This window comes from Echeneis naucrates, chromosome 9 (assembly GCF_900963305.1).
Source record: "Echeneis naucrates chromosome 9, fEcheNa1.1, whole genome shotgun sequence".
Lineage (NCBI taxonomy): Eukaryota > Metazoa > Chordata > Actinopteri > Carangiformes > Echeneidae > Echeneis > Echeneis naucrates.
The window spans coordinates 18,615,297-18,641,394 of NC_042519.1; the positions used below are offsets into that span (position 1 = coordinate 18,615,297).

The following is a 26,098-nucleotide window of genomic DNA, read 5'->3' on the forward strand; positions in this document are numbered from 1 at the left end:
TCTGACTCCGGTTCCTTCATCATCCCACTTCCCTTCTCCCCCCCCCCCCTCATGGCTGCTCGCCTGCTGGTTCCTCCGCAGCAATCCCACTTTGTCCTGCTTTATCCCTGCTGAGGCAGCAATTTCTGTACACAGCAACACACACAGAGCTTGGTACACAGTATATCATGGCTGTCAGCGAGCTGCTGAGCACGCATTTACTGTAGTCCCAACCTGCACTTTAGGCCTGAACACACACATATATATAAACCCAGAGTGGAGTGTGGAGGACTGTGATGGGAGTGTCTCTGTATGAGGGTGTCTGAGAGAATGCTTTCTCTCTCCATTTTTTTTTTATAAATTCGCCCCCATCTGAGCAGCCCGACAGGAAGCAGCACCGCACATACATCCTGTCACCATCCATGAAGGCCTCAACCTCCGCAAACGCCCTCACATTTCATCATTACAAACTTTGTTACATTTGTCATAGCTCATGACCAGACCTGACAACCTGTGATTCAAAGAGGTTTGTAAGAAATTACCCACAAATCATGAGCAACGATCAATGATTTCAGAGCTGAGTTAGTTTATTCCTGGATGTGGTGACTCATGTGAAACAAATCGCTCGCTTTCATTTTCAATGATATTTTGTCTCGTTGTAAAGTAAGTGGTCTAGACCTCTTGTACATGAAATGTACCATGGAAAACTTCTTTTGTGAATTAGCATCATAAAAATAAAACTGATTTGTTCTGAATACATTTTTCCAATCTGAGAAAGTCAACAGAGCATTATGTTGTCAAGGCTATTACAGGAAATCAGGCTGTGACATTCAGTTGGGGCGAGGTGCTCATAGTATGTAAATCACAAGAGACAAAAAAGGCAACAGTTGATCAGAACTATGCGGATCAGCAGATTCGTAGACTGGATGACGAGGTGGTGGCGGAGATCATGATAGAACTTAAACAGAGGTAGCTATTCTGCAATCAGAAGCAGCTCATGTCCTCATCGTGCCCCTTCTGTCAGGGGGAGCCCAGACAGAAGGAGCTGGACAATTTAAAAGTCTGGGTACAGTGTTGGAACAACACTGTGACTTCAGAATGATAAGAACATTATTAGTAATGCCTAAACTTCGCCCTTACCCAGTCTCTCTGAATGAATGTATGAGTAAATACACCCTGATGAAAACATCTGCCACTGGCTGCCGCCCTTACACGTCAAACCCCTCCTCCCACAGGGTGATTATCCAGGATTAAGTGATGGCTGCAGATTTTAATCTCTGAAAAACACTGTAATCCAAGAGATTTGCCTCATCACAGATTTCTCTCCTAAACGCCCACGTGACAACCCCATACAGGGAAATTGTGTCCCTTCTGGGGTCAGATCATTGCTGTGGTCTCTGGAACTGAGCTGATGTATTATATTACAGAAAGTTGAGTGCTTTTGGGGGAATTTTTACTCTGGGTGTGTGTGTGTGTTGTATGCTTTGGTTACGTTACATCTCAAATGCTCTGTTTTGTGAGTGAGAGCTCAGTATTTGAAAAACCATGATGTGTCTCTCAAGATAAACAATACTCTCACAGAAACCCCCTCCTCGTTTGGTCACATCTCTCATTTACATGCCCTTTATGTACATGACACGGCACTTTGTGCTGTATGGGAAGTTTATTGTGAAACATCCCTGTTATTAAGTGTGTATTTACTGTATACAGTATCTTCATCACACTGTACTCTGTGTGGTTTTTAACTTCTTTCCCCTACTTCTCTGCTCTTCTTCCACTCTCCGCTGATTCATCATTATTCTAAAAAAAAGATCAGTAACACAGTAACCGTAACTTTAAGTCACTGGAAGTACCAGAGTGACACTGCTAATATATATATATATATATATACACACACACACACACACACATATATACATACATACATAATGCTAGTTAGCGGTTGCATAGATGTTTTTGTAGTGAGCTGTCTAAATTTCCTGGAAGAAGTATTCACTGCTGTACTATTTATCTGTTGTGGTTAAACAGTAATTACACTTAAGCCCCATAAATTAATATTCAATCCCTAAATTACACAACATCTTCCTTGATCTTGTATCACTTAGGTTGTAGTGCTTTCTGACTGTTTAGTGTCATCTCTTCTACCTCCACCCTTCCTGCTAACCTCGTCTTTTTTTCCCCTCCCACTCACGTACTGTTGCTCACCCCAGAACAACTGTCAGGCCTACGCTCGCTACCAGGCTCAGGGTGGTAACCAAGGCGATGACTGGCACCATCAGACCCTCAGTAGAGTGGAAAGGTGAGTACTTGTTTCCATGAGGCAGAGAGGGCAGAGTGATGAGGGGTCGCTGGGTTTGGTCAGGTAAAGGGGAGACTGAGGAAGGAGAAGGGATCTGTTAATGTGGGTGTAAGGACAACATACCTTTTCATACAGTCCATGAAGCAATATGGAATATGTGTAGAATAAAACAGGAGGCCAACAAAACAACAAAGGAAAGAAAAACACCCCCCACTCTACATCCACCCAACATTTACAAACCACTCACCTCCACAGTAACTGACCTTAAGCCTTGCTTCAGAAAAACTAGTGAATATAACATTTCAGTTCGATATCTCTAAGGGCCTGAAAACTAGAATATTTGCGTAATTGTACTTGAATATCCAGACCAGGAGGTTTATCGACAAATCCACAGGTGGGAATCATTACCTGAAGTGTTCAGTGATGAAATGGCTTGTAGCTGTGAGTCTTACCAGTGAGCAGGAAAGTGACTTGGTAGAAGATGGTTCCATCTTGGCCACGCAGAGAGCAGCGATATGTTCCTTGTTCTTTCACATGCAGCTGATTTAAGACCACAGATGACTCATCCGTCACTATCAGTGCTTTAAATTCACTGTCATCCAGCTGCATGGACAAAATAGGAAGTGACACTTGAAAGTTAGGGGGCGAAGAAACTGGCTGACAATAAACATACATACACGAATAAAGCTAAATAAAGGACATCATATAAAACATAGGAATCAGGAAGTATGCAAAGGGGGTAAAAAGTGGTACATTGCCACTTTAATTTTCTGCATGCAGTGTTTCAAACATGCTCTATTCTGCATATCATTGCAGCATTTGAATTGTCTCTCTCCTGTAGTTTTGTTGTGTTTTTTTTCCTGTAGTGTTTTGCCTCTTTCCTCATTCTTTAGAGGGTGCAGGATCCAGATCTGTCACTACAACACTTATTTTATCATGATTAATATTGTTATGATTAGTAGTGGTATTATTCATTTCCACCACTCCCAACCCACTTCTTTTCTCCAAACCCAACCCGTTGGCACACTCGTCTGCCCTGAGTGTCGTTCTGCTGAAAGCATCTTCCTGGTAAAAGGGTATTTTTCTTCTACAGCCATCTGCTCGCTCATTGTGGGAACTGTTGGGTTTCTCTCCATAATATCCTGTTATAAGCCTTGAGATGTTATGATTTGGTGCTATTCAAATAAGATTTGCGTGCATAATTACTACTTGTATTTCTGTTTTGCTTGTCATGTGAGAAAGAGACCGTAATAATGGAGAGACCGTTTTAGTTCCGGGCACACCAGGGGCCCAGGAGTAGTGGTACTCTGGTTTTCCCAACAGAATACGATGCCATGGAAGAAAACAGTTCAGCATAGCCTGGCCTCCCTCTTCAGCCTGCACAGTGTACTCTGGAGAGCAGACAGAGAGAAGATGTTTCATTCATTTGCATCTGGATTACTTGAATAATCTTTTTCATTAGCCCTGCACATGGGCAGGCAGCAGCAGCGCCTCGTCGCTTAAGGACACATTCGCATGCTCGTGACAGCACGTGTCTAAGTCCAAGGACTTAAAGCATGTGTATGTACTTTGAAGTACACAGACATGCGACACATAGGTGCAACCCAGCCCAGCCGTCCACAGAAGGACAATCATATACCACCGCAGTCCAGTTGGCCTAATGGTGAGGGACAGTTGTATGTCTTGTAGCGGCAAGAGAAGCAATCCATTACTCTTCGTTTCAGAAGCCCTGAGAACCACAAACAAAAACACACACACCCACACTTTTCCTGTAAACATGCCCTCTAGGTATAGCACAGAATGTGTTTCTTTAACAGATCCAGTGTGACAGAGTGGAAGAACCAAACAAAACAATCTTACCGCACTTGTTGGGGCACAATCCTGAGAGAGAGACAAACAACTGATCTGAAACCAATGCATCTTGTATTTTTGAAATGACTTACACAAAGTGCCCTGCCTCATACTGCGCAGAGCACTCACTGTTATTCATGGCAATTACCATCACGAACAAAGGTGTCCAAGTGTGTCTCCAGGATCTTCCTGCCCCTCTCCATGATCTGAATGGCTTCAAATGTTACAGATCCTTACAGAAAGAACATTTTGGTGGACATAGTATTCAGTATTCATTGTAAACTTGGAAAAAATACAGTTACTGTGTGTCCTTCTGGGAGGAATGAGATGAATGAATGTATTTTGTGTCTCACCAGAGTGCTGTGTATTCAGAAAGCGAGCAAACTCATTTTGGTACTCAGTTCTGGCTCTATACAGAGTGGTGGGATCTGTGCAGGGGAGACAGTTATGTCATGTTTGGTGTTTTTTTTCAGTCAAACTTCTCCACATCAATCAAAATTTTATCTAGAACAAAACAACAGCCCAGGCAGTAGATAATTCAATTCCCAGATCCCAGCAATAACACCTCAATGGCCTGAAAACCGCTTCAGGAAAATGCTACCCCCCCACACACACTCCAAATAAACAAACAAACAAAAACAAATACAACAACAAAAGCATGACCCACATCTCAGGCCATATTATATTTTGTTGAACCAGGTCTTGACCTTACCAATAAGTCCATTACGTTCACCGCTAGTTTCTCTGTAGGTCACATATGCGTGGTCACAAATCTTTTTAAGTTCAATCTGGTCAACCACAGTTGATGCAGACAGGATTAAGTCATCATGAAGCAGCCTAACCCTGCGGTCGCACTGCAGACAGGCCTTGGTTGCAGTGACAGAGCACAGAAGGGACAACAGCATCGGTAGCATCTCCCCACTGCTACCAGAACTTCCTGCTCATAACAATGAGTCACTTTGGCTCTCGTGATTTTCAGTTACCGCAGGCTCTGAAACACAGACAAATAGTGCCAAGCTGTTAATGCTACACAAACCACTATCACTGCGCCAATCATCACTACTCCTCCAGATGCTTTTCCAGCAACTGATACTGCACACAAATCATACTTTTACCACCTTCACTTACTCTGTTTCTATTTTTCCCATTGTTCTTTATTTCTCATTGCCAAATAAAACATGTGAATATTGGGGATTTTGAAAAAAATTAATCTTACAATGAATTGGTTATTAAAATTGTTTCCAATTAAACTAATCATTAACTTACTCCAAGACTCACTTATCAACGATAATACACTGCTGCGTGGCACATTTCCCACATTTTTTCTCACAGTTGCAATGAAATACTTTCCCAAATCAAGCCAGCCAGGTGAATCTTGAGACAGCTGAAATTTGAAATCTGGCTTTTAGGAACACCTACCTGTCTTATTTTTGCTGCTACTATTTCTGCAGTTAAGGTTAGTTCAGTCAGTGGTGTTTCTATGACTAATGTCAATAATTGAATGACCTTTGACTTTTCTGTTGTTGCAAAGTGCTGATAATAAGCTGCTCTTCCCTTCCTACACAGGGCTAAGGACAGCAAGAAAATATCAGCCGTGTTTAAGCAAGCTAAGACGGAAAAATAAGTCAGTTCATTGTGTTTTGCATAGCGCGTTGCTGTCCCCCAGTGGTGACATAAGAGTGGATAAGACACAGCGACTTTATTATTTGTTCTGGATGACCTCACCCTTTTAGTCCGTACAGAACAAGTTGTTCAATGTTGCTCCTGCCAGCGGATCTGGCAACACGACGTGTCTGAGTAGACTCTGTTCTTATCAAATAAATTCAAACCATTACAGGAAAACTGCCTGATCGCCCTTCAAATGAATAAATAATAGCAAAAATGAAACCTATATATATATATCAGTGTACTTTATCTCCAAAGTATTTTGTGTGTGTATGAAAACATAAACAAACAAGCAAACAGATAAATATTTGAGGGGTTTCCACGGAAAACTGTAACTAATATAAAGAAATATACACAATGTAGAAAATTGCTAATAGTAGTAGAAGTAGGCAGTAAATTAGCTTACATGTTTTTCTCCAATCATTTCTTTAAATTTACGTTACTGGCAGTTCAGTTGATCGTTGATTTTTAGCGATCTCTTTTCAGAAGATGCCATTTTTCTGCACTACATTTCCCAGAGGCCAACAAGACGTAGCAGTGCGTCACATGAGTGACGCACTTTTGGACGAATCGGCTTCGAGGTCACTGGCTGGTGGGCGGGACCGTGGAGCGTTTTAAACGGCTCCGCGTCTGCGCAGTAGACAGCTGCACACAGCTGGAACAACACCGACAGATGACGAGGTGAGATAACTCTCTCTTTCCGGTCACGGCTCGCTGCTCAGGACATTTGAATGCCTTTCGTTTGTGTTTTCTAACTTACTTGTGAGAAGTTGACGCGGAGAACGTCTCTCCGGACCACCGTTTGGCCAGCTCGTGACTACCGGACCGTCCCCACACGGCGTCCGCAGCTAATCGGTCAGGACCTGGACGTGTTTCGGACACACTCGGTGTCTCTGTTGGGCGAAGTCAGCTTCTGTGGACGGTGAGCATTGCAGTCAGTCCAGATGACGGCGTGAATGTTTTAGGATTGTGGCTACAACTCATGTTCGGCAGTCGCTGTCCGGATTGAGCAGCAGTCAGGGGCCAAAGCTGGTGTTTCATCAGGTTTGGTGGAGGGTCGGTGGGCAGAGGGTTGTTCTAGGCCCCCTTCTTCTTAATTCTGTAGAAGTAAAGACACTCTTTACTTCTGCTGTGCGCCGGTGCAGGTTCATAAAGGCCAGGCATTCCTGCCCAACAGCAGCTTCTGACCTCACAAATCAATAGGCAAAAAAATTCCCACAGGCACACTGCAAAATCAATGTATATTCTCAGATGAACTTAATATGCTCCACCTGCAAAATAGGGAGCACCTCCAGTTGAAGCTCAATGGGTTTAAAATGCCATCAAAGCTCCAGCAGGTGTGCTGCGTAGGGGGCCTAATAGTGACTGTTCCTGCAACACCTGCTGGTCCCATATTTCATGAATTCTGTACTACAGCTCAACTCCATGAACTTCATGCAGCAACATGTTTCTCCCCCCCCCCCACACACACACTCTCTCTCTCTCTCTCTCTCTCTCTCTCTCTCTCTCTCTCTCTCTCTCTCTCTCTCTCTCTCTCTCTCTCCAACCCAACCCAACCCAACCCAACCCAACCGGTCGAGGCAGATGGCCGCCCCCCCTGAGCCTGGTTCTGCTTGAGGTTTCTGCCTCTTAAAGGAAGTTTTTCCTTGCCACTGTCACCAAGTGCTTGCTCATCGGGGGATCTGTTGGGTCTCTTTAAATAATTTTATAAAGAGTTTGGTCTAGACCTGCTCTATATGTAAAGTGCAAGGCACTTTACATATTGCCTTACTTACCCTTTTGTGACTGACCACAGGGGCTACAAAGAACTCAGTTAGTATATTGTATTGAATGCATTTGATCCTTAAAAAATCCCCAATAACAACCAAAAAAACAGCAAAATCAAAAGGCTTTCTGTTCAGAGTGAATGCTATCTTTTAAAGATAACCTGAAGGGCAAGCCACAACTGATAATCTGAAGTATGGCACATCACTTGAATTCAGTCTTAAAATATTTCTTGGACAGCCTACTTGGTCTTGATTGAACATGGATTACAATGAAACACGTGTGAATGATTTATGCTCATATCACACATGATGGGCACTCTGGCAGGGTGAGTTTATGGATGTTGAACAAAATACATCCTGGATTTGTGTTGGTGTTTTAGAAGTTTTAACATAATAACAGGATAAGACACCGCTGTGTGCTACTGTGTACGGTATGCATAGGAGGTAAAGGATCGTTTTGTAATGGAAACTTGAAGCCAATAGTGAGTGAGTTGCTTCTTTTGCAGTATGTACACATGCAGGTTTTCCTTCCTTCCTGTTTGCATTGCATCTCACCGTCATCAGGACAAAATGAGCAGTTTTAACTGGAACATAATGATACCTGTGGGGAAGAAAACAGGGTTCCTTTGTGGATGATTGGCCCATCTCAAAACTGCAGGCCTGCTACGGTATGGGTTTTTGAGAGCTGCAAATAATACATATTATTTTGTTATGACCATGTTGCTCTTGCCAGAGAAATAAATGTAATTTAACAGTGCTGACATGGTGTCTCAGCTACTTTCTAATCATTGTTGGTTCTTAGATTTCATTGGTTCGGTCACTATTAGTGTCTGTGTGGCTACAGCTCTGGCCACCTGCTATTTATCGGATTAAAGATCTTGTGCTCTACCTATGATATTATAGTCTGTGTGCTGATGATATTTGTGGTGGCTTATTTCTTGTTACTGGGAACTTTCAACCTGTGATACGTGTCTCTCCATTTTTGTCCTGCAGCTTTGGATCAATCAGCTCTTATCCAGAAATGGAGACATTGCCGAACATCAATAGATAGATATCAAGCCTATTTTTATCTCCACTACTCCAGTGTGAAGACGAATTCCAGACATTTTCACCAACAGCAAGTGAACTACAGCTGTCCACTCCTGCCTCTTTCCCTCTAACGTTGTTTGTGTGCACACCTCGTTGCCTCAAGTCTTCAGTATGTATCAGATTGTCCCGGTGGCTCCTGGTGAGCAGCAGATGGCTGCTGGAGCTGGAGCGTCTCCACTGAAGAAGAAACTGGCAAATGAAGGTCGGCCCTTGTTGATAGCAGGAATGCTGGGCTGTGTGTTGGTGCTGGCAGCGGTGGTTGCCTGGTGCTACTACTCAGCATCTCTCCGTAAAGCCCAGCTGTTGAAGACTGAGTCGTTAGATCTCAACAAGGATGGTTTTATAATCCGGAACCAGGCAGGGGCTGTCATCTTCACGATGACCTTCAGGTGGGTTTTCAGTTGGGTTTATTGTGATTGTTGGTTAATTTTCTGGCTAATATCTAGATTATTATCATAAAGAAAGTGAGAATTGCTGAAAGCCATTACCCAGAGACCAAGGTGACATTCATATCCGCTCATTTGGCCTTTTGTTATTTTGACCGACAATCAAAAACCCAAAGACAGAGTATGAAATGAAACAGAAAAAAATCCTCAGGAATTACTGCCAGAGATTGTGGGGCCTCTTTGCTTAAGGAGTGACTCAAATGATTGTAATTTATGAAAATATTGACAAATGTCAAGTAAGAGATGAGGATTAACCTGCTGATAGTTTTATTTCTGTATGTTTAAAAAAAAATAAATAAAAAGGATGACAAAATTAGCAACCTCTTCTGCTCCCACCCCAATTTTTAAACTAGCAGCCACTAAATCTTAGCTAACAATAAGTCTTGTAACACTTTTGGTTCCAGCAGTTATTCCTCATTTGTGTGCTGAGCAACTGAGCCATGCCAGAAGGCTGCCTGTCTGCTATGTGTAGCTAGATAATGGAACGCCAGGCGAGAGACACACGATTACACCCTTAGGGGAGAATGATTTTAGTCCTGTCCTCGCAGCACAACTCACAGAGACAGAAATAGTCACTGTACAGTCCCTGGATGTGCAGAGTCCAGCAATTGAATGCAGTTTAAGATCTTTTCTGTTGCGATTAGATGTCCTCTCTGTTGTTTTCTAATAGTCACAAATATTTTTGTGAGCCTCGTATCGTTTCAGAAATACAAGTATACAAGAAGTATAACTTGCTGCTAATATGTCCTTTAATGTGGGTTATCAACCTCCATTCGCACACTGCTCTAGGTCAGGCACTCTGGATCTGGACTCTTGCACAAAGGAGGGAAGTATTCTGAGCTGCACTCAGTCAGATTCTGGTAAACTCAATTTCTTCATCCAGACGGTTCGACCAAAGGACACAGTGATGTGCTACCGTGTTCGCTGGGAGGAGCTGCGAAATAAACGCTTGGTGGAGCACGCCATGGCCTACAATGATTCTCATTGGTATGGAGGTGCAGAAACAGCAGCCCAGTACTGGCCTAACAAGATCCTGGGCGAAGAGGAACCCCGGCCGTTCATCACCAGTGATGTCTACTCCAATCGGAATGCTTTTGGGGGAATCCTTGAACGCTATTGGCTGTCTTCGAACGCCAGTGCGATCAAGATTAATGACTCGGTACCATTTCATTTGGGCTGGTCAGAGAAGGACAAGGTACTCAGGTTCCAGGCTCGATACCAGGACTCTCCCTTCAAACCACCAGAAGGACAGCAGGCCTTACCTGAACTCAGCTATAGAGTGTGTGTGGGTTCAGATGTGACATCAATTCATAAATACATGGTAAGTACAGAAGTGTTGTGTTTTTTTGTTTTTTTTTTAAATCACCCATAACCTTTCCAGTATGTTTATTATTCTGTCATGTACACTGTAGTTAATTTTTGTGGGTTAATTTTTTTTTGATTAAATTCTAAGTTGCACTCCAACACGACCAAAATGACTGCACCAAGAACTCTTGAAAATACATGTTCACTTGCCTCAAGGAAACTTGTGCTGCAACAGTTAATTCTGTTTCCAAGCTGTGAAATTTAGCCTTGTTCTGAGAGGAAAAAGTGGAATGAAGGTGACAGTAAATGTCAGCGCTTAGGGGGAGTCTTGGCTTCCCACAATCATCTGATTCATGATGTTTTTCTGCAAGGTAAAGGGGCAATCAATGGCAATGTAGATTAATTGGTATTGTTTAATTATAGTAATATTTATGTGTCAAACTCACGACCAAATAGTTCCTGTTTGTAACTGGAGTTGACATTTTCTGCTTTTATTTTATAATTAGTTGTTAATTAATTTGATTTCTAATGCCTAGTTTAAGAACCAAGAACATCTACTGCCACTGCCAAGTATTTCATCTCAGTTGAACGGTATTTAAAGGAATTGGTCAATATTTTGGGAGCTTTTTTTTTTTTTTTTTTTTTTTTGTTGTCCTTGTAAAAGGTTAGATCAGTCACCTGAAGACTGAAGGAAAAACTAAAACTGATTTGAATGCCACGGTAGTAACTCTTGTATTTGTTTTGCTCAGGTGCGTCGTTATTTCCCAAAGCCAATCAAGGTCCCATCTACTAAAGTGTTCAAACATCCAGTGTGGTCCACATGGGCTCTTCACAAAACATCTGTAACTCAGGAGAAGCTGCTGCGCTATGCCTCTGACATCACGAAGCATGGCTTCACATGCTCCCATCTGGAACTGGATGACCGCTACACTGCCGACTACGGGGAGTTTGACTTTGACCCACAGAAGTTCCCCAATGCCAGTGGTATGTTTGACAAACTTCAAGAGGATGGGTTTGAGGTGTCGCTCTGGACGCATCCTTTTATCAACTATGACTCCATTAACTTTGGTGTTGCTGTGGAAAAGGGGCTGTTTGTTCGGGAGCCCAGCGGCGAGCTGCCTGCTCTGGTTCGCTGGTGGAATGGCATCGGAGGAATCTTGGACTTCACCAACCCAGAAGCCCGTGAATGGTACTCCTCTCATCTGCGGATGCTCAAAAGCCGCTATGATGTGACCTCCTTCAAATTTGATGCAGGGGAGACGAGCTACCTCCCCCACCAGTTTAGCACCTTGCTCCCACTTACTGACCCTTCCACCTTCACCCGTCGCTACACAGAGATGGCTATACCATTCAGTGAGCGGGCGGAGCTGAGGGTGGGTTACCAGAGTCAGAACATCTCCTGCTTCTTCAGGATCATTGACAGAGACTCAGTGTGGGGTTATGAGCTTGGGCTGAAGTCAATTATTCCAACTGTTTTGACGATTGGCATTCTGGGCTACCAGTTTGTCTTGCCTGATATGATTGGAGGAAATGCATACCCCAACCGCACCACAGGTATGGTACCCACCTTCATACAGCATATCTTTAAAAGCTAGCAGTGCTTATTTTCTTTCTTCAGTCAACTGTCTGACGCTTGTGTTGTATTTTAGGCAACTTAGTTGGCAAAAATGGTCTGCCAGACAGAGAGTTGTACATCCGATGGTTGGAACTGTCAGCTTTTATGCCTGCCATGCAGTTCTCTATACCACCGTGGGCCTATGATAATGAGGTGAGCAGTCAAAATATGGAAATGTCTTACGGATGGAAGGAAAGCATTTGTAAAGAGCAGGAAATATTTTTTCTTTCAGTAATTAGAAGTATAAATAAAAATATTTTGTTAATTTTGGATTATCTTTCCTCTGCTAGAGCTTTTTTTTTTTTTCCTTTTACTAAATTTAGTATAAATGTTATTTCATTCCTAACTGGCTGCTGATATTGGAGTAGTTAGATTAAAAAAATGTTAAACAATGTTTAGTGGGTATCCATTGTAATTTGTTATTTATTAGATGAGTATTTAAATAAAAACTAAAAATGCTTTTTCTGCAGGTGGTACAGATAGCGCAGAAGTTCACAGGGTTTCATGAGACTCTGGTGGCCCCAAGGGTTCTGGAGCTGGCAGGTGAGGTTCTTGATACAGGAGACCCAATCATAAGGCCCCTTTGGTGGATTGCCAATGACGACGAGGCAGCCTACAAGATTGATTCCCAGTTCCTGATCGGAGATGACCTGATGGTGGCTCCCGTATTAGAACCAGGAAAGCAGGAGAGGGACATCTACCTGCCTGCAGGAAGATGGAGAAGCTACAAAGGGGAACATTTTGATAAAGGACCCATTTACCTCACTGATTACCCCGTGGACCTGGATGAGGTAGCTTTCTTTACATGGGTTCATTGAAAACTTTGACGGGTTAAAGAAACTAACGCACACACATTGTATGCACGTATGCATTCTTGTGAGCACAAATGCCAAGAAATAGAAGCAGAAGTTTTTTCAAAGGGAGATGACCACTAGGGTTCTGTTGCTCCAGGAAGGGATTTTTGGTAAACAAAAACTATTTTCCTCTGTTCTGCTCCTTATCCAGTCGTCTGCCTGCAGATTGTAACCGTCCTCCCAAAGAATTAGAGAGAAACTTGTGTTGGTCTCCGATTCTCTTGCGCCATCCTTTTCCATCGTCATGTGCCTTCCACAGCCAATAGTAAACCCGATCTCAGATTGTATCACCACCACAGTCTTCCACGTAAAGGACACATAGATATACCATGTTTCTTCAAAGGCTGAGTCCTATAGCTAGGCTGCACTGGTTTTAGGTTAAGTTTGTTTTTTTTCTTTCTCTATGAACTGTATTCTGGGACACACCTGTGTGACAAATGTAACCAATGTGTGTCCTTATTGTGGTTTTGGCAGGTTGGGCGCTGAACCGTCACTAAATATGCACTCTGAGTTAGACAGATGTACCTTGCTCAAAGGGTGTGTCTAATCTTATGTCCGCAATGCAAATCGCTGTCATGTGATTTTTTTTTTTTTTTAAGTTCTCAATTACCTGTTTAAAATAACATGCATTAATAATGAATGAATGCAAATTATTGAGCAACCTTTAAGACAAATTGTCTTTCATTAATCTCTTGAGCTTTATATTTATTGAGTTTTACCAACTCCCGCTGATTTGCATTCTTTAGATAGCTAGTAAGTCATCAAGTGTTTGTTTGTGTATATACAGCAAATCGATGTGATTGTGGGTTTAAATGAGGGAGCATTTGTGATCAACAGACTGTGAATATTTTTGTCAACATACCCTGTGCTGTAGTGCCATTCTGACATTTCAGTGCCAAAATCAGTTATATTCTGTTTCAGCTTTCATCTAAATTCACAGCTCAGGGTAGATTTAAAAGAAAATTAGACTTTCATTATTCATTTTTGTTGATCCACAGCAAGAAAGTGATTTATTCTTGAACTGCTGCTGGTTTTCCTTGTTAAACAAGTACTGTTCTCCAAGATGCCATAATTTTTATGTGCTCTCCCGGTTTGCCTTGACTTTAGTTTGCCTTATCAGCTGAAATAAGATATGCCAGCCTTAGCACAGAGAACGGGTGGGGTTATAAAAGACCCACTTGATGCACTACACCTTTTGCATTTGTGATCACTGACATTGCAAAGTACAAATGAAATATCAGCCATCTCAATACTCTAAATGTCTCTTACAGTGATGGCTGTCTTGAGAGTAAAGCACATTACTCATTAAGCCGTTTAAATGCCTTGCTTGTAGTAATGTGTATATAATTGTAGTCAAGTAGTGCATCTTTCATATTATTCTGAGTAGAAGAAATCGTCTTTGGGTCGAATTTGTGGCTTTCTTGCATTCTTGAAGCCACCAAAAGATGGAGCCAAACTCAAATGTTGCAAGGCTTATGCCAAGTGACTTTGACTCGTGAAAATACACAACCTTGAATAACAGTCCATGAATGTCTTTGTGGCACGCATGTAGAGAGACTAGATGAAGTACTGTAACAATACCACTGTCTTTCCACAATAATTTTATATTTGACAGTTTGTGTATAGATTTAAAAAAATGCTAAATGTGAAAGGACTGTTGTGCACTACTAAATTATAAAGAGAATTGAAAGGGTACTTTGTGAAAACACTGAATCGATTTCATTCTGTGTATGCATTCGTTATACGGTAAGATTGATATTGTGTGAAAAGCGCCCTAATAATCCTTCCAGTTAAATGAATCATAAACATCATTCAGTGAATGTTAAAGCTGAACTAACAGTCAGTACGTAATTGTCCCTTATAAACCTCTATCCTTACACCCCTAGCTGTCGACTGTCTTCACTTTACTTACCTATTAATACTGTTTTTTTTCCGTGTGCCAGACATATGCTACATTACCTGGTTTATAGAATATAGAATATTTTGGCAGGCCCAGGTACATAATAAAGACAGATTATTATGGACAGATTCATTAAGCTTCTTCTCTCATAGAGAGCAACCCATAATTTCTTAGCATTTCTGGGAATGTTGATAAATGTATGACTTCTTTTATCTGCTTTGATTAGTTGTCAAATTAACAACTAACAACAAATGGCATTCAAAAGTCCAAAATTTTAAGGTCTGGTCAGCGTCTGTTTTTCTCAGGATCAGCAGCTAATCATGCACTAAAATGGATTGTTCCTGTTTAATGAACTGTTTTCATAACAAAGCAATTTTTGTTGTAAATAGTCACATGGAATGCAGAAGTTAAACTATTAAACGACTCAGTGGTCATATTGTGATTCATTCGACAAGCACTGATCAGCAAACATTCACCGCTTTTACACTTTGATCATTACATAAACATTCTCAGCTGTAGCTTTGTGATGATGGTGAAAAATGCGTACAACCGCAACAATGAATGCTTGCATCTTTATAATATCTACTGTGAACTACCGTTTTAACTGCCAGATGTGATACACACTGATTGTGTCACTGGTATTTTAGTGTAACAAAAACATGTCTCTAGTTTCTATGAGAGACACAAAGTACCATTTTTGTACTGTGCTCAGGGAGTCACAGAAGACACTGGCTTTCCCTGTTGTGCCTTTTTGAGCGACTTAATTTCGGGGGCCTATTCTGGCATAAAAATATTGTACCTTATTTCTGTGGGGTATTCAGGAAACAATGAAGGAAATATGCAAAACACAGCCACTTAATTTCATAACCACGATAAATGCCAAACACGAACAGAACAATGTTCATGCGGCTGTGATTTCCATTTACTTGCAGATTTTACCCGTTCTCATGAAATGAAGCCTATCCAGTGTATCCTTCTAGTGGCACTAGATGGCAGTGTTTATAAGGTTCTTTTGCGCGATTATGCAAATGTGTGTGCGTCAGCATTCATCCCAGCCAATGGTTTCAAGATGTGACTGATAAACGGGTGCCAATTTTGGGGCAACGATGCAAAATGCATTGAATAGGCAACTTCAAGTTAGAAAGCATGCGTGCAGAACCAATGCAGAATTTACAGTTTCTTGACTAAGAAAACACCAGTATCCTGACTAGTGGTGTACTTCTTTTGAGCCTTGTCCTGCTTTTTTTCCTTCATTATTTAGAATAATTAGAATAGAATAATTGTCTTTAACTCAAAAATTGATATTAAATGTAATTTTAGTTGGATTTGAAGACATAAAATCCCTCCTAGCTCATAACTGCAGCGTTATTCACTTGGATCAAACAATGCTCAGGGTAATCAACAACTTAGCTGCTGCAATAGAATGATTTTCAGTGACCATGGGCCACGACATTTACTGCTCCACATAGCGCTGACCCTCCTCCCCATCGACACCACCAAACCCCCTCATTGCAAGCTGCTTTTATAATCACTTTTGGACAGCGCTACTTGTCTAGCACTGCCCAGTACGTACCAGGGGTTTCTTCTGGCAGTGCCAGCAGGGAGGGCCTGGGCTGATGAGGCATGATCATGTGCATAAATTTGCATGTAGTAACACATGTCGCCACATGTTTTTTGCTGTTCACCCACTGTCTATCAGTAGTGGACACCTTGCTCCCCCTCCCACCACATACCTCCAAGTGGCATATCTTTGCCACTTTGCCACCAAAAAATACAATTAGATAGATGAAAAAAAAAAAAAAAAAGAAGAAACAAACAAGCCCCAACACACTCAGTCCATCTGTCACTGCTTTCGATCATTCCAGATAGCAAAATTTATTTTATTTTCAGACAAAAAATAACTGTCATTTGATATATAACTATCAGATTTGTGTTCCAAAATCCAGGGTATCTGAATATGGAAATGTTTTGGATACAAGGTGTGTCCTACTTAACTATGATGTGGCCCTTTGAGACATATGAGCACTATATTCTTAGTTACTCAAGAATAAATTTAAGGTGAGCACAGAGAATTCTTTCCCCTTGACCTGAAAAATGTGGAAGAACGCATTTTTGATGTGTAAGGAACTGAATTGCATTTTCTAGAGATAGTAACGAAAATATTAGATGAATAAAGCAATTAAAAATAGTCATTCATCATCCATGATTAATATTCTGAGAGCATAAGCAGAAGGGTGACAAAGGGAGAGAACAGAAACTATGTGAACAGGAAATGTCAATCTAAAACTGAAAACTTTGTTCTAAAAAATATATTGTTTGTACTAATATTTTTTGGATGGCTGACTTGAGATATGCCACTTGGTTAGAACAGTTTGGGAGGGGCAGTAAGATGTTCATTCCTGATAAATGGGGTGGATACTCAGTTATATGGTCAGTGAAAAACGTTTGCATTGATGCTGACCTGAATCCACATATCGGTGCTTTATCACTCCTGATCATCTGGCCTTCACAGCTGTGTTGTGTTGCCCAGCTGCGTCATGTATGATTGGTGCCCCCGTCATGACATACTCTTCCTCATTAATGTTTATGTTATGGGTATGTGGTTTCCTCAATGCCCTCTTCCCTTAGGTGTGATTGAAAAACATTTCATATTCTCACTTTGCCATTGCGGAACGCAACATTTGACAAAATTCCCCTGTGACACCGACAGCAACACAAAGACCTCCATTTATAACTACAGTAAAATGAAAAAGAAAAAAAAAAACAAAACAAATTTCCCATTTTGAAGGTTAAAAAAAACCAACAACCCATGACTACAGTTGAATTTTGGGTGGTTTATTTTCAGTCTCAGTCTTATAGAGCACATTTAAACGCACAAAGGAAAGCAGCTGCCATAGTGAGTTAAAAGGCAATCAAAAGGCAATCAATAAAAAAACTATTCTTTCGTTTTTCTGGAAATCAACCAGGAAGATATGAACACTTTGTAGTGTTAAGAATCAAACTGATCAACTTGTCCAAAGCATAAGGTTGCGCTGCACTGTATGACTAATCCTCAGAGTTGACAGTTAACAATATAATTCATTGTATTGTAATTTATTATATTATAAGAAATATTTTGGAATTATAAAAAAACTTTAAAAAAAAAATCTTTTCCTTGAAATTGTAAAGTAAAACCCAAAGCTATAAAAATATAAGCCATGGAAAATAAACAAACTGATAATTAACAGGGTTTATTCTGGTAGCTATTGTTCTTCTGGCATGCGAAAACAAAAAAAGAAAAAGAAAAAGTGAAATATTCTCAGCTGCAGCTGGTCTGAAGCCTCACAGGAAGATTGTGCTGATGGCTGAGGCTGCTAACAGCAGGACGGCAGTGGGACCAGAGGCTGTGGCGCTGTTACACATGTCCTCTTCACAGCAGCGCATATTACTTAAACAGTTAATAGCTTTCCTGCAGCCTTTAGTGATGACACCTGCAAACACAGTCACACAAATCAGCAGGCATTCCATACAGCAATACAGGTCACGTCTTTGAAGAGGTCAATATTTGTGTGTTTTGTGGTTTTGGGCAACTTACCTGTCACATTCATGGAGAAACAGCGGTTCAAGGGTTCAACACAGTTGATGGCCCGTGTGCAGGATTCAATGTGAGTGCTTACACATGTGTAGCATTTTAATCCACAGGCTGTACAAAAATATAAAATACGGTCACACATGGTTTAAGATACTGCAAATGCCAGGCTCACAATTTTATAAATCTAGTTTTGATTGAAATGCATTAAAAATGGCATCATATTTACTTATTTTTTTCCAAATTTAATTTCAATCCCATCATGTTAGCATCATTGATACAGGTTTGTTGAAATTTGCACATGCATGTAATAAAAACAAAATTTTGGACCCCTGGCGCTTCTCAAAAACAGGCGAATAACTTTCATGTCTTTGTGTTAGAATAAGTACAACAGCAGGTCTTACCTGTGGACAAAAGCATGAACAGGATCAGAGCTCCATAAAGCCGCATGATGAACAGAGGGAAAATTTTAACCCTGATCAATCAACCCAGAGAGAAAGAGGAGAGTATGTGAGTGCTCTCAGATCGCTGCTTTTATAGTCCAACCTCTCAGGGTCAATTTCAGGACATGAACATGTATATTTTCTCACACAGCCTCCTGTCCAGAGGTGTGACTCACTTTAGCCCAAAGAAAGCTCCATCTCTGGGAACACGAGGTAGATTAATGAGAGCTGAAAACGATCTGCTGCGGCTGATAATCTTTTGTATGATACAAAAAAAGACTACAAAGTCAAACTTCTATCCCCGCGTAGTTAAATCTGTCCACAACACATCACCACCATCTGGTGGAATATGCTTGCTAATGCTTTGTGTCTTTGTTTATAACTGATAAATGCAGCAGATTAATCTCTTCTGGAGGTTTGCACTGGGAACACTGATCATGGTGCTCTTACACAAATGACTTTCACAGCAAATCAATGGGCTTATACACGGAGCACTGCGTTGGTTCACCAAGAGACCGAAAAAACATTCAAAAACATTCAACAAGAACAAGAACCATCTGGCATGAAGTAACCCATCAGATTAGGGCCTGCCTTACTGTTTATTTGGAGGAAGAAACAGCTGCCAGGGAAGGTGTGTCAAGCTGAGATCTTTCTGCAGGATCTGGGCTCAAAACATCTGAACACGGATAATGTACTGTAAAAATACAGAATACTGCCACACACAGTTTGGATAGCTTTGTTCAGAAACCAAAAAAGAAAGAGTAAACACTGAGACTAGTGGGTGTGGTTGTGGGTGCGGCGCTGTTACGCCAATCTCCCTCAAAGAAATCCACTGGGTTTGGGCAGCCTTTAAAGATGCCCTTAGTGATGAGATCTGTCGGTTGCACATGCGTGCACCATCTTAATGTAGATGGTGTACAGAAAAACAGAATACTGCCACTAATGGTTTAGGATATCCAAAATCTGATGTTTAAATAAGAAGAAAAAACCTCGGAGACCAGCGGGAATGACTGCTGATGTGGCACTGGAGCTAAAGTCCCCCTCACAACAACACGCGGGGCTGACACACTCAGAACTCTTCGGGCAGCCTTCAGTGAAGAGACCTGCAGAAAACGATGGAAAAGCTCAGTTGCAACAACGAAAAATTGAAACCCACCATTCCCTCAGCTTAGATGCTGTGGGTGGCATAGCTTTTTGATATATATTTAGATACATTCTTAATGCTTTAGGTGTGGAAGAAAAACTCACCATCACTGTCACAGGTGAAGGGGGCGGGACAAGTTGAGATGTTTGTGCAGCGTTCAGGGTTGATTTTTAAACAATAACAGCAACAATTTAATCCAAACGCTGTACAGAAATGCAGATTACTGTCAAAAAAGGTTTACTGTAGGAAACTGAAAATCTCAGAACCATGGTTAAAAACAAAAACAAAACAAAGAAACGAACAAAAAACCCTCAGACCATTGGTCATGCCTGTAGTTGTGTTTATGGCCAAGTCCTCATCCCAGCAGTCCAAGGTGCAGAAAAACACCTACATACAATGAAATTACTTTCAGTTTCAATTCTACCAAACTCCACCAGTTATTCAGAACAGACTTAACAACTTAACAAATTAACTAAAGAATGCATCACAACATGAAACTGCTTCTTACCTTCTTAACCACTTTGACTTCCAACAGCATAACTTCTCTGGAAGCCAAGCCCAATGCTCAGGCTAATGCAGTGGGACTGGTCTATATTTCCAGCCAGAGTGTTATTTTTACATCAAACTGTTCCCTTTCTAAGTTTTACTGTCAGTATAAATGGAGATCATTTCTAATTTGGAACTCTTCTGTTTTGTGACTCTTTTTTTTTTGTGATTATGACTATTTGTTGCTTCTGACCTTTCATACATAAATGAAAAAAAGACCGCAGTGGTTCAACTGAAGACACATATAGCAGTGAGTCTGGACTCTGAATCAGTCACTTTATTTTGTATCTCGATGTTACACATATGACCAATTCATGTATACATTTGTCAGAGCAAAGAAACAAAAAAAAAGAAAAAAAAAAAAAAAAGCGAAAAATTACAATTCCTTACTAACATCGTGGGCAAAAGCAAACGACACGCAATTTGTCTACGAATTCTACAAACATGCAAAACCACCAGCAGTGACGGAAATTTCAAGATGAGACATGTTTTAGTACAGTATACACCCAGCACACAAGCATCAACACATCATGTATGCACAAAAGCGCTCCAAACAGATAGAGGACCTGCTTGTCTGGTTCCTGCAAACTGATGTGAACTGCAGAACTGATCAGTTTATCTGTTTGTTACAATAATAACAAACTCAGCTTGGTAGCTGTATGTGGGAGACTTGTTTACAGCTATATTTGCATTGTGGCTGCTTACACCTCTTTTTATTGACAGCTGTTGGCCTATTTATTCTTGCTTGTTTGCTTTAATGAAATAGTTTTTTTGTGTGATTTCCTTCATTTTGAAGTTCACTTGCTTCAGTTCCTGGAAGGAACCTCCAAAAAGGATTAGTAAAATGTGTCTGTTTCACCAAAAACTGATCTGCATTCATTTACACCTTTGACATATTTAGAGAATTCTTTATTTTTCCTGAGTTACACACTTTAAAGTTGAGTTTCTCAGAGAAAGAGTGTGGCGATGGCTGAGGACAGCAGCAGGATGATGGCACTGGGAGCAGCAGTTATGGCGTTGTTGCACAAGTTCCCATCACAACAAGACCCAGAGACCAGACACAGAGCCTTGTTCTGGCAGCCTTTAGTGACCACGCCTGTAAGACATGATTATTACTTTAAACAGCAGCTAAGCCCGTGGAGTATTTCATTCAGCAGCACGTCATCTCAGACCCCACCCATGAGATCACATTTTAGAAATGCTCAGTAGATGCAGAAACTTACCGGCCGCTTGGATGGAATAACAACGTTCAGAGTCATCACATGTCGTCATCCCAATGCAGGCTCCCCCAAGTTTGGTCTCACAAGTGAAGCACAATAACCCATATGCTAAAAAAAACAAACAAACAAAAAAAACAAAACAAAACAACAACAAATAAATAAAAGATAGTGATTTAAAAAAAAAAAGTTCAGTGTTTTTCAGGGTTTTAACCAATAGAAAAAGGAAAACTTAACTTGTCACACCCAAAAGTGTTTCGAAAGGTCTGACCTCTCGCTCTGGTTCATGATCAACATTTTAAAACTGAAATAGACTGACTAGAACACATCTTAACCTTCTGATGAATGAATCATGAAAGCCTTGGTTAAGATTTTCTTGGGATGGCTCCTGTCTCTGTTCTCTGGCAGCCACATAATGTCCCTGTTGTCAAGTCTACAAAATATGATAAAATAATTACTGTGGCAACACAAACTACGACTAATCAGCCCAAACGTGTATATTTCAAACGAATCGCTTATAAATATAACAATTATGCACCAACTTATAACCAAAACAGTCACCGGAAACAGCGGAGCAATAACGGGACTTGTGTTAAAAATACACTGGGTGGTGGGTGATTTTTGACATATTGGAAATAAAAATGTCACATTCCAAACGAAGAATATTCTTCCTCAGGTGTGACGGTATGTTATCATGTGGAGGTCCGGAAGGATTAACAGTGTGGTCGGTCAGGCTGGCTGTCTGGCGGTCATCTTGGATTCAGAGGGAATTTCTTGCGGTTATACCGACTGATCACTGAACAGGAGGCTGATATGCAGTTCCACCATAGAAATCAATGCATTTCAGAGAAAATGCCTTTTTTATTTATTTATTTATTTATTTTTAATAGCTGTCCACTGCACTGACCGCTCCGCGACCACAGAGATTTAAAAAATGTGCGTTAAAAATCACGGTGACTGTGTCTTACCTGTGGACAGAGTCACAGCCAGAATCGTCAGGACCGTGTAGAACCTCATGGTGACCGCAGAAAGAGATATTTATCAGCCGTGTGAGAGCAGAAGTGGATGGAAGCGGCTTTGGAGGAATCTGCGTCCTCAGATGGAGCTCATATAAACCCCATCCTCAAACTCCTCCTTAAAGAGGAAGCCACCCCCCAGCTTTAACCCTCAGGGTGCCATTACATTTTACACAATTTATTTATGATGATGAAACATTTTTATTAACAGGAAAAATATTGTGATTGATTTGTATAGCAACTTTTGATATTTGACATTTTACAAATTCAAATCTGTGTAAAAATTCTAACGACAATAGGCCCAATAATAATAATAATAATAATAATAACAACAAGAACAATAAAAAATTCCCCCAACTTACTTCTTCCTCTTTTTGTCTAGCAGCGGTATATATTTTTACATTAACAGGTTTCTTTTTCTGGGCCGTCTTACTCTGCCTGCTGGTTCAATGTCACATTGTCCTGCCAGTGGGCTTTTCAAGTTGAAGCGTCTGTTGAACACTATGGAATCACACTATTGATTAAAATGTTGAAAAACTTATTATTCTTGAAGTTGTGTGCATTGAGAGTGGAAAATGTGCAGCAACAGAATATTTCCAGCCTTGGTGGTTTCAAAACCTCAGAGAAGGAGTTGGATGATGGCTGAAGATACCAGCAGGAGGACAACATTGTGGCCTGTTGGCATGGCACTATTACATAAGTCCCCTTCGCAGCATTTCATGGTGTCACCACATGCTATGCTGGTTAGGCAGCCCTTGGTAACCATGCCGTAAGCTGAAAGACATAAAAAAAGAGAAAACTTTTTTAAACCCATATTGTTTATAGCAGCCACAGAACATTAAATATATACAGCAAATTGCAACTTCTGTCTGATGACTTATATATGTTTGGGATTCCCACCGTTCAAGTGAGGAAACAACTTACTTTCTATGTTGAGAGAGAAACAACGGTTGAAGATAACGGGACAAGCTTAGGTGTGGGTGAAGGATTTGGAGTCAGTGGCTGTGCATGTGTAGCATCTCAATCCTCATACTGTAGGGAGACACGCAATGCAGTGGATCAAAACATGACACACATCATTAGAGTTGGATCACTTGTTGTTTTGAACTTCTTCCCAGAGCGTGAATATACGCATGTTAGGGTGTGTAAGTGTGAATGTGAATGTTTGTTCAGCTCTGTACATTTCTATAAATGGTACAGGCCAAAGGTTTGGGCACACCTTCTCATTGAAATGAATAGGAAAGTGTGTCCAAACTTTTGGCCTTCACTGTATATCTAGTTAATATGCAGTGGACCTGCTCTATATGTAAAGTGTTGTCTTTTGATATTTTGTTGTGAGCAAATCTTTGGCAAAGGGGTTCCAGAATCAGAGCAGAGTCTGCAATGATTAATAAAGATTTGCTGCAACACACTCAACATTTCAAGAAGGCAGTTCCCCTTCTGGACTTTGTAAAGGGAAAGAAAACAATCCTATCAGATTCTCAGACAAGCCATATCAGCAAAGTCTACAACGAGCTACACAAACTAGGATTTTCCACACAGCAGCCATAAGCAGTCTCAGTACACCATGAAAATAAAAGGAAAAATAAAACTACAGACTGGGATCTTGCCAAATGTGATTAATTCAATATAGAGATAAAGTGTTTAGATCATGAGGCTAAGTGTAAAGGAATTCGTTGGCATTATATAATATTATTTTTGTAATTTTAGGGAGATCATCAATGACATAGTTCCCACCAGGAGTGTGCAGAGACCTTTGGAGTGGCAGGTGCTTGAAAATAAACAGGGCACATGGAAAAAGAGATGGTGTGTGTGAGAGTGCATGCGTGTGTGGCACTAATTACAAATCACATAACACATCAACACATCAAATCAGATAGCACTGCAACCTGAAATTAAAATGATAACACTCTAAAAACAACTTGCCCATGACTGTGACCCATGAAAGTAAATAAAAACATATAGAAACAAGAAGCCTGAGTTCCCCCCCTTCAAGCAGCCCACTGTGTGTGTTAGCTGGGGGTCTATAACCTATGCATGTCTTGCAGAGTTGTTTGAAGCAGCCACACAGGGTGCTCACTTAAATTTTTCCATTGTGCAATACACCGAACAAAGTGCACCACAAAACCTACTCACTACTCGCATCCTACCACATTTAAGCTCTCCTGCAAGTCCCCTAACATGCAAAACTTGACCCTACTCTCAGATATGACCCAGAGGAACTCACCAGTTCATCATTATGTCTGCAAATGTGTTTGATATTATGGTACAAGAAAAAAATGGGTTAGGTATACACACAAAAATGTCTTGGTAAATTTTAATAATTTAGTACTACTTCCTTAAGCAAGGAGCCATTTCAAAAGGGCATTATTTAAGTTAACTTTGCAATGCAAAGTTACGATATCAGGAAGCAGCTCCTGACGATTTCCTTAAATCTCACTACCTTTTGTTTTCATCCTGCAGTGTAACCTTGAAACATCAATACATTGTTTTAAGGTCAGATGTTGGAAAAACAACCGACAGACAGAACTGAAACAGTCTTCCTCCTTCAACTTTTCTGAACAGCTTTCAGCAAGAAATGCCAAGGTCTTGGAACGAAAGATAACTACAACAGACACACACATCCAACAGACAAGGAGAAAGAGAGCAGAGACCAATCACATATTCCCCACTGAAAAAACACTTTTACTTCCTCAAAATGTTCAAAAGTAAATTCACACCAAAGGTCACTAAACAAAAGTGCACCTTTATAAGGAACAGAAAAAGTTCAAGTTGAATGAATTGGTCAGGTTGGTGATTCATTCAACAGGCTTTTAATTTGTCTACAAAACATGTCAGCAGTTCAGCATGGTTGAGGTAAATCTGGTCTGAAAAAGCTGTAACCTAATTGTTAAGATGTTGTTTAGTTGGATAAAAGCAGTGTCCACATCATAGTTCAGTGTTGGCCAACCAAGAATTGAAACTATTTGCATTTTCAGTGAAATGAGAAACAGCTAACTTCCTCAAAAAATGTTGATGTGGTTCATTGTTCTGCAAGTGCACAACACATCCTGCATGTTCTGCAAGTGCACAACACATCCTGCAGAAAGATCATACACGTTTTTATTTCTTATTTCCTGATGCCTATCTTCATGGGCAACAAAGATCCTGCATTAAAAAACAAACAAACAAACAACCCCCTCTCCAAAAAAAACAAAACAAAACAAAAAAAAACAAGAACAAACACTCACACACACAGAAAAAGAAATAGACTGGGAGGAAAATGTAACCCGGAAATTGGTCAAGTACAAAACCTTTATTTTGGAAGATGTAACCGGAAATGTCTTGTTTTTGGTTGACTTGACGCAGGCTGCGTCATTTATGCGTCAGGGTGATGTCATCTGTGCGCCGCTGTG

At 40.8% G+C, this 26,098-nt stretch overlaps 3 protein-coding genes across 10 annotated transcripts; 1 reads left to right on the forward strand and 2 right to left on the reverse strand.

Moving 5' to 3' along the window:
• Positions 1-587: 587 nt before the first annotated feature.
• izumo1 (izumo sperm-oocyte fusion 1) lies at positions 588-7,089 on the reverse strand. Of its 3 annotated transcripts, XM_029510476.1 has the most exons (10): positions 6,555-7,089; positions 6,201-6,449; positions 4,842-5,120; positions 4,483-4,557; positions 4,278-4,361; positions 4,139-4,159; positions 3,918-4,007; positions 3,542-3,669; positions 2,731-2,881; positions 588-2,353 (listed from the first exon to the last, which is right to left on the reverse strand). In XM_029510476.1, exons 3-10 carry the CDS (start codon positions 5,041-5,043, stop codon positions 2,181-2,183), a joined length of 924 nt encoding a protein of 307 aa, XP_029366336.1. In that variant the 5' UTR covers positions 5,044-5,120; positions 6,201-6,449; positions 6,555-7,089; the 3' UTR covers positions 588-2,180. The 3 variants fall into 3 exon arrangements, with proteins under 3 accessions (XP_029366336.1, XP_029366337.1, XP_029366338.1); XM_029510477.1 differs by lacking the exon at positions 6,201-6,449; XM_029510478.1 differs by lacking the exon at positions 3,918-4,007.
• Positions 6,347-15,197, forward strand: LOC115048748 (myogenesis-regulating glycosidase-like). Of its 3 annotated transcripts, none has more exons than XM_029510472.1 (6): positions 6,347-6,716; positions 8,554-9,038; positions 9,885-10,416; positions 11,150-11,954; positions 12,050-12,168; positions 12,486-15,197. In XM_029510472.1, the coding sequence occupies exons 2-6, from the start codon at positions 8,761-8,763 to the stop codon at positions 12,831-12,833; spliced, it is 2,082 nt and encodes a 693-aa protein (XP_029366332.1). In that variant the 5' UTR covers positions 6,347-6,716; positions 8,554-8,760; the 3' UTR covers positions 12,834-15,197. The 3 variants fall into 3 exon arrangements, with proteins under 3 accessions (XP_029366332.1, XP_029366333.1, XP_029366334.1); XM_029510473.1 differs by having other exon boundaries at positions 6,347-6,475; XM_029510474.1 differs by lacking the exon at positions 6,347-6,716 and adding an exon at positions 7,906-8,228.
• Positions 15,198-17,583: 2,386 nt separating this feature from the next.
• Positions 17,584-20,477, reverse strand: LOC115049012 (prostate stem cell antigen-like). Of its 4 annotated transcripts, none has more exons than XM_029510934.1 (5): positions 20,242-20,287; positions 20,029-20,127; positions 18,742-19,883; positions 18,344-18,451; positions 17,584-18,239 (listed from the first exon to the last, which is right to left on the reverse strand). In XM_029510934.1, the coding sequence occupies exons 3-5, from the start codon at positions 18,785-18,787 to the stop codon at positions 18,091-18,093; spliced, it is 303 nt and encodes a 100-aa protein (XP_029366794.1). In that variant the 5' UTR covers positions 18,788-19,883; positions 20,029-20,127; positions 20,242-20,287; the 3' UTR covers positions 17,584-18,090. The 4 variants fall into 4 exon arrangements, with proteins under 4 accessions (XP_029366794.1, XP_029366792.1, XP_029366790.1 ...); XM_029510932.1 differs by lacking the exons at positions 17,584-18,239; positions 18,344-18,451 and adding an exon at positions 20,433-20,477 and having other exon boundaries at positions 18,801-19,456; positions 19,770-19,883; positions 20,242-20,311; XM_029510930.1 differs by lacking the exons at positions 17,584-18,239; positions 18,344-18,451 and adding an exon at positions 20,433-20,477 and having other exon boundaries at positions 18,801-19,474; positions 19,770-19,883; positions 20,242-20,311.
• Positions 20,478-26,098: the final 5,621 nt, after the last annotated feature.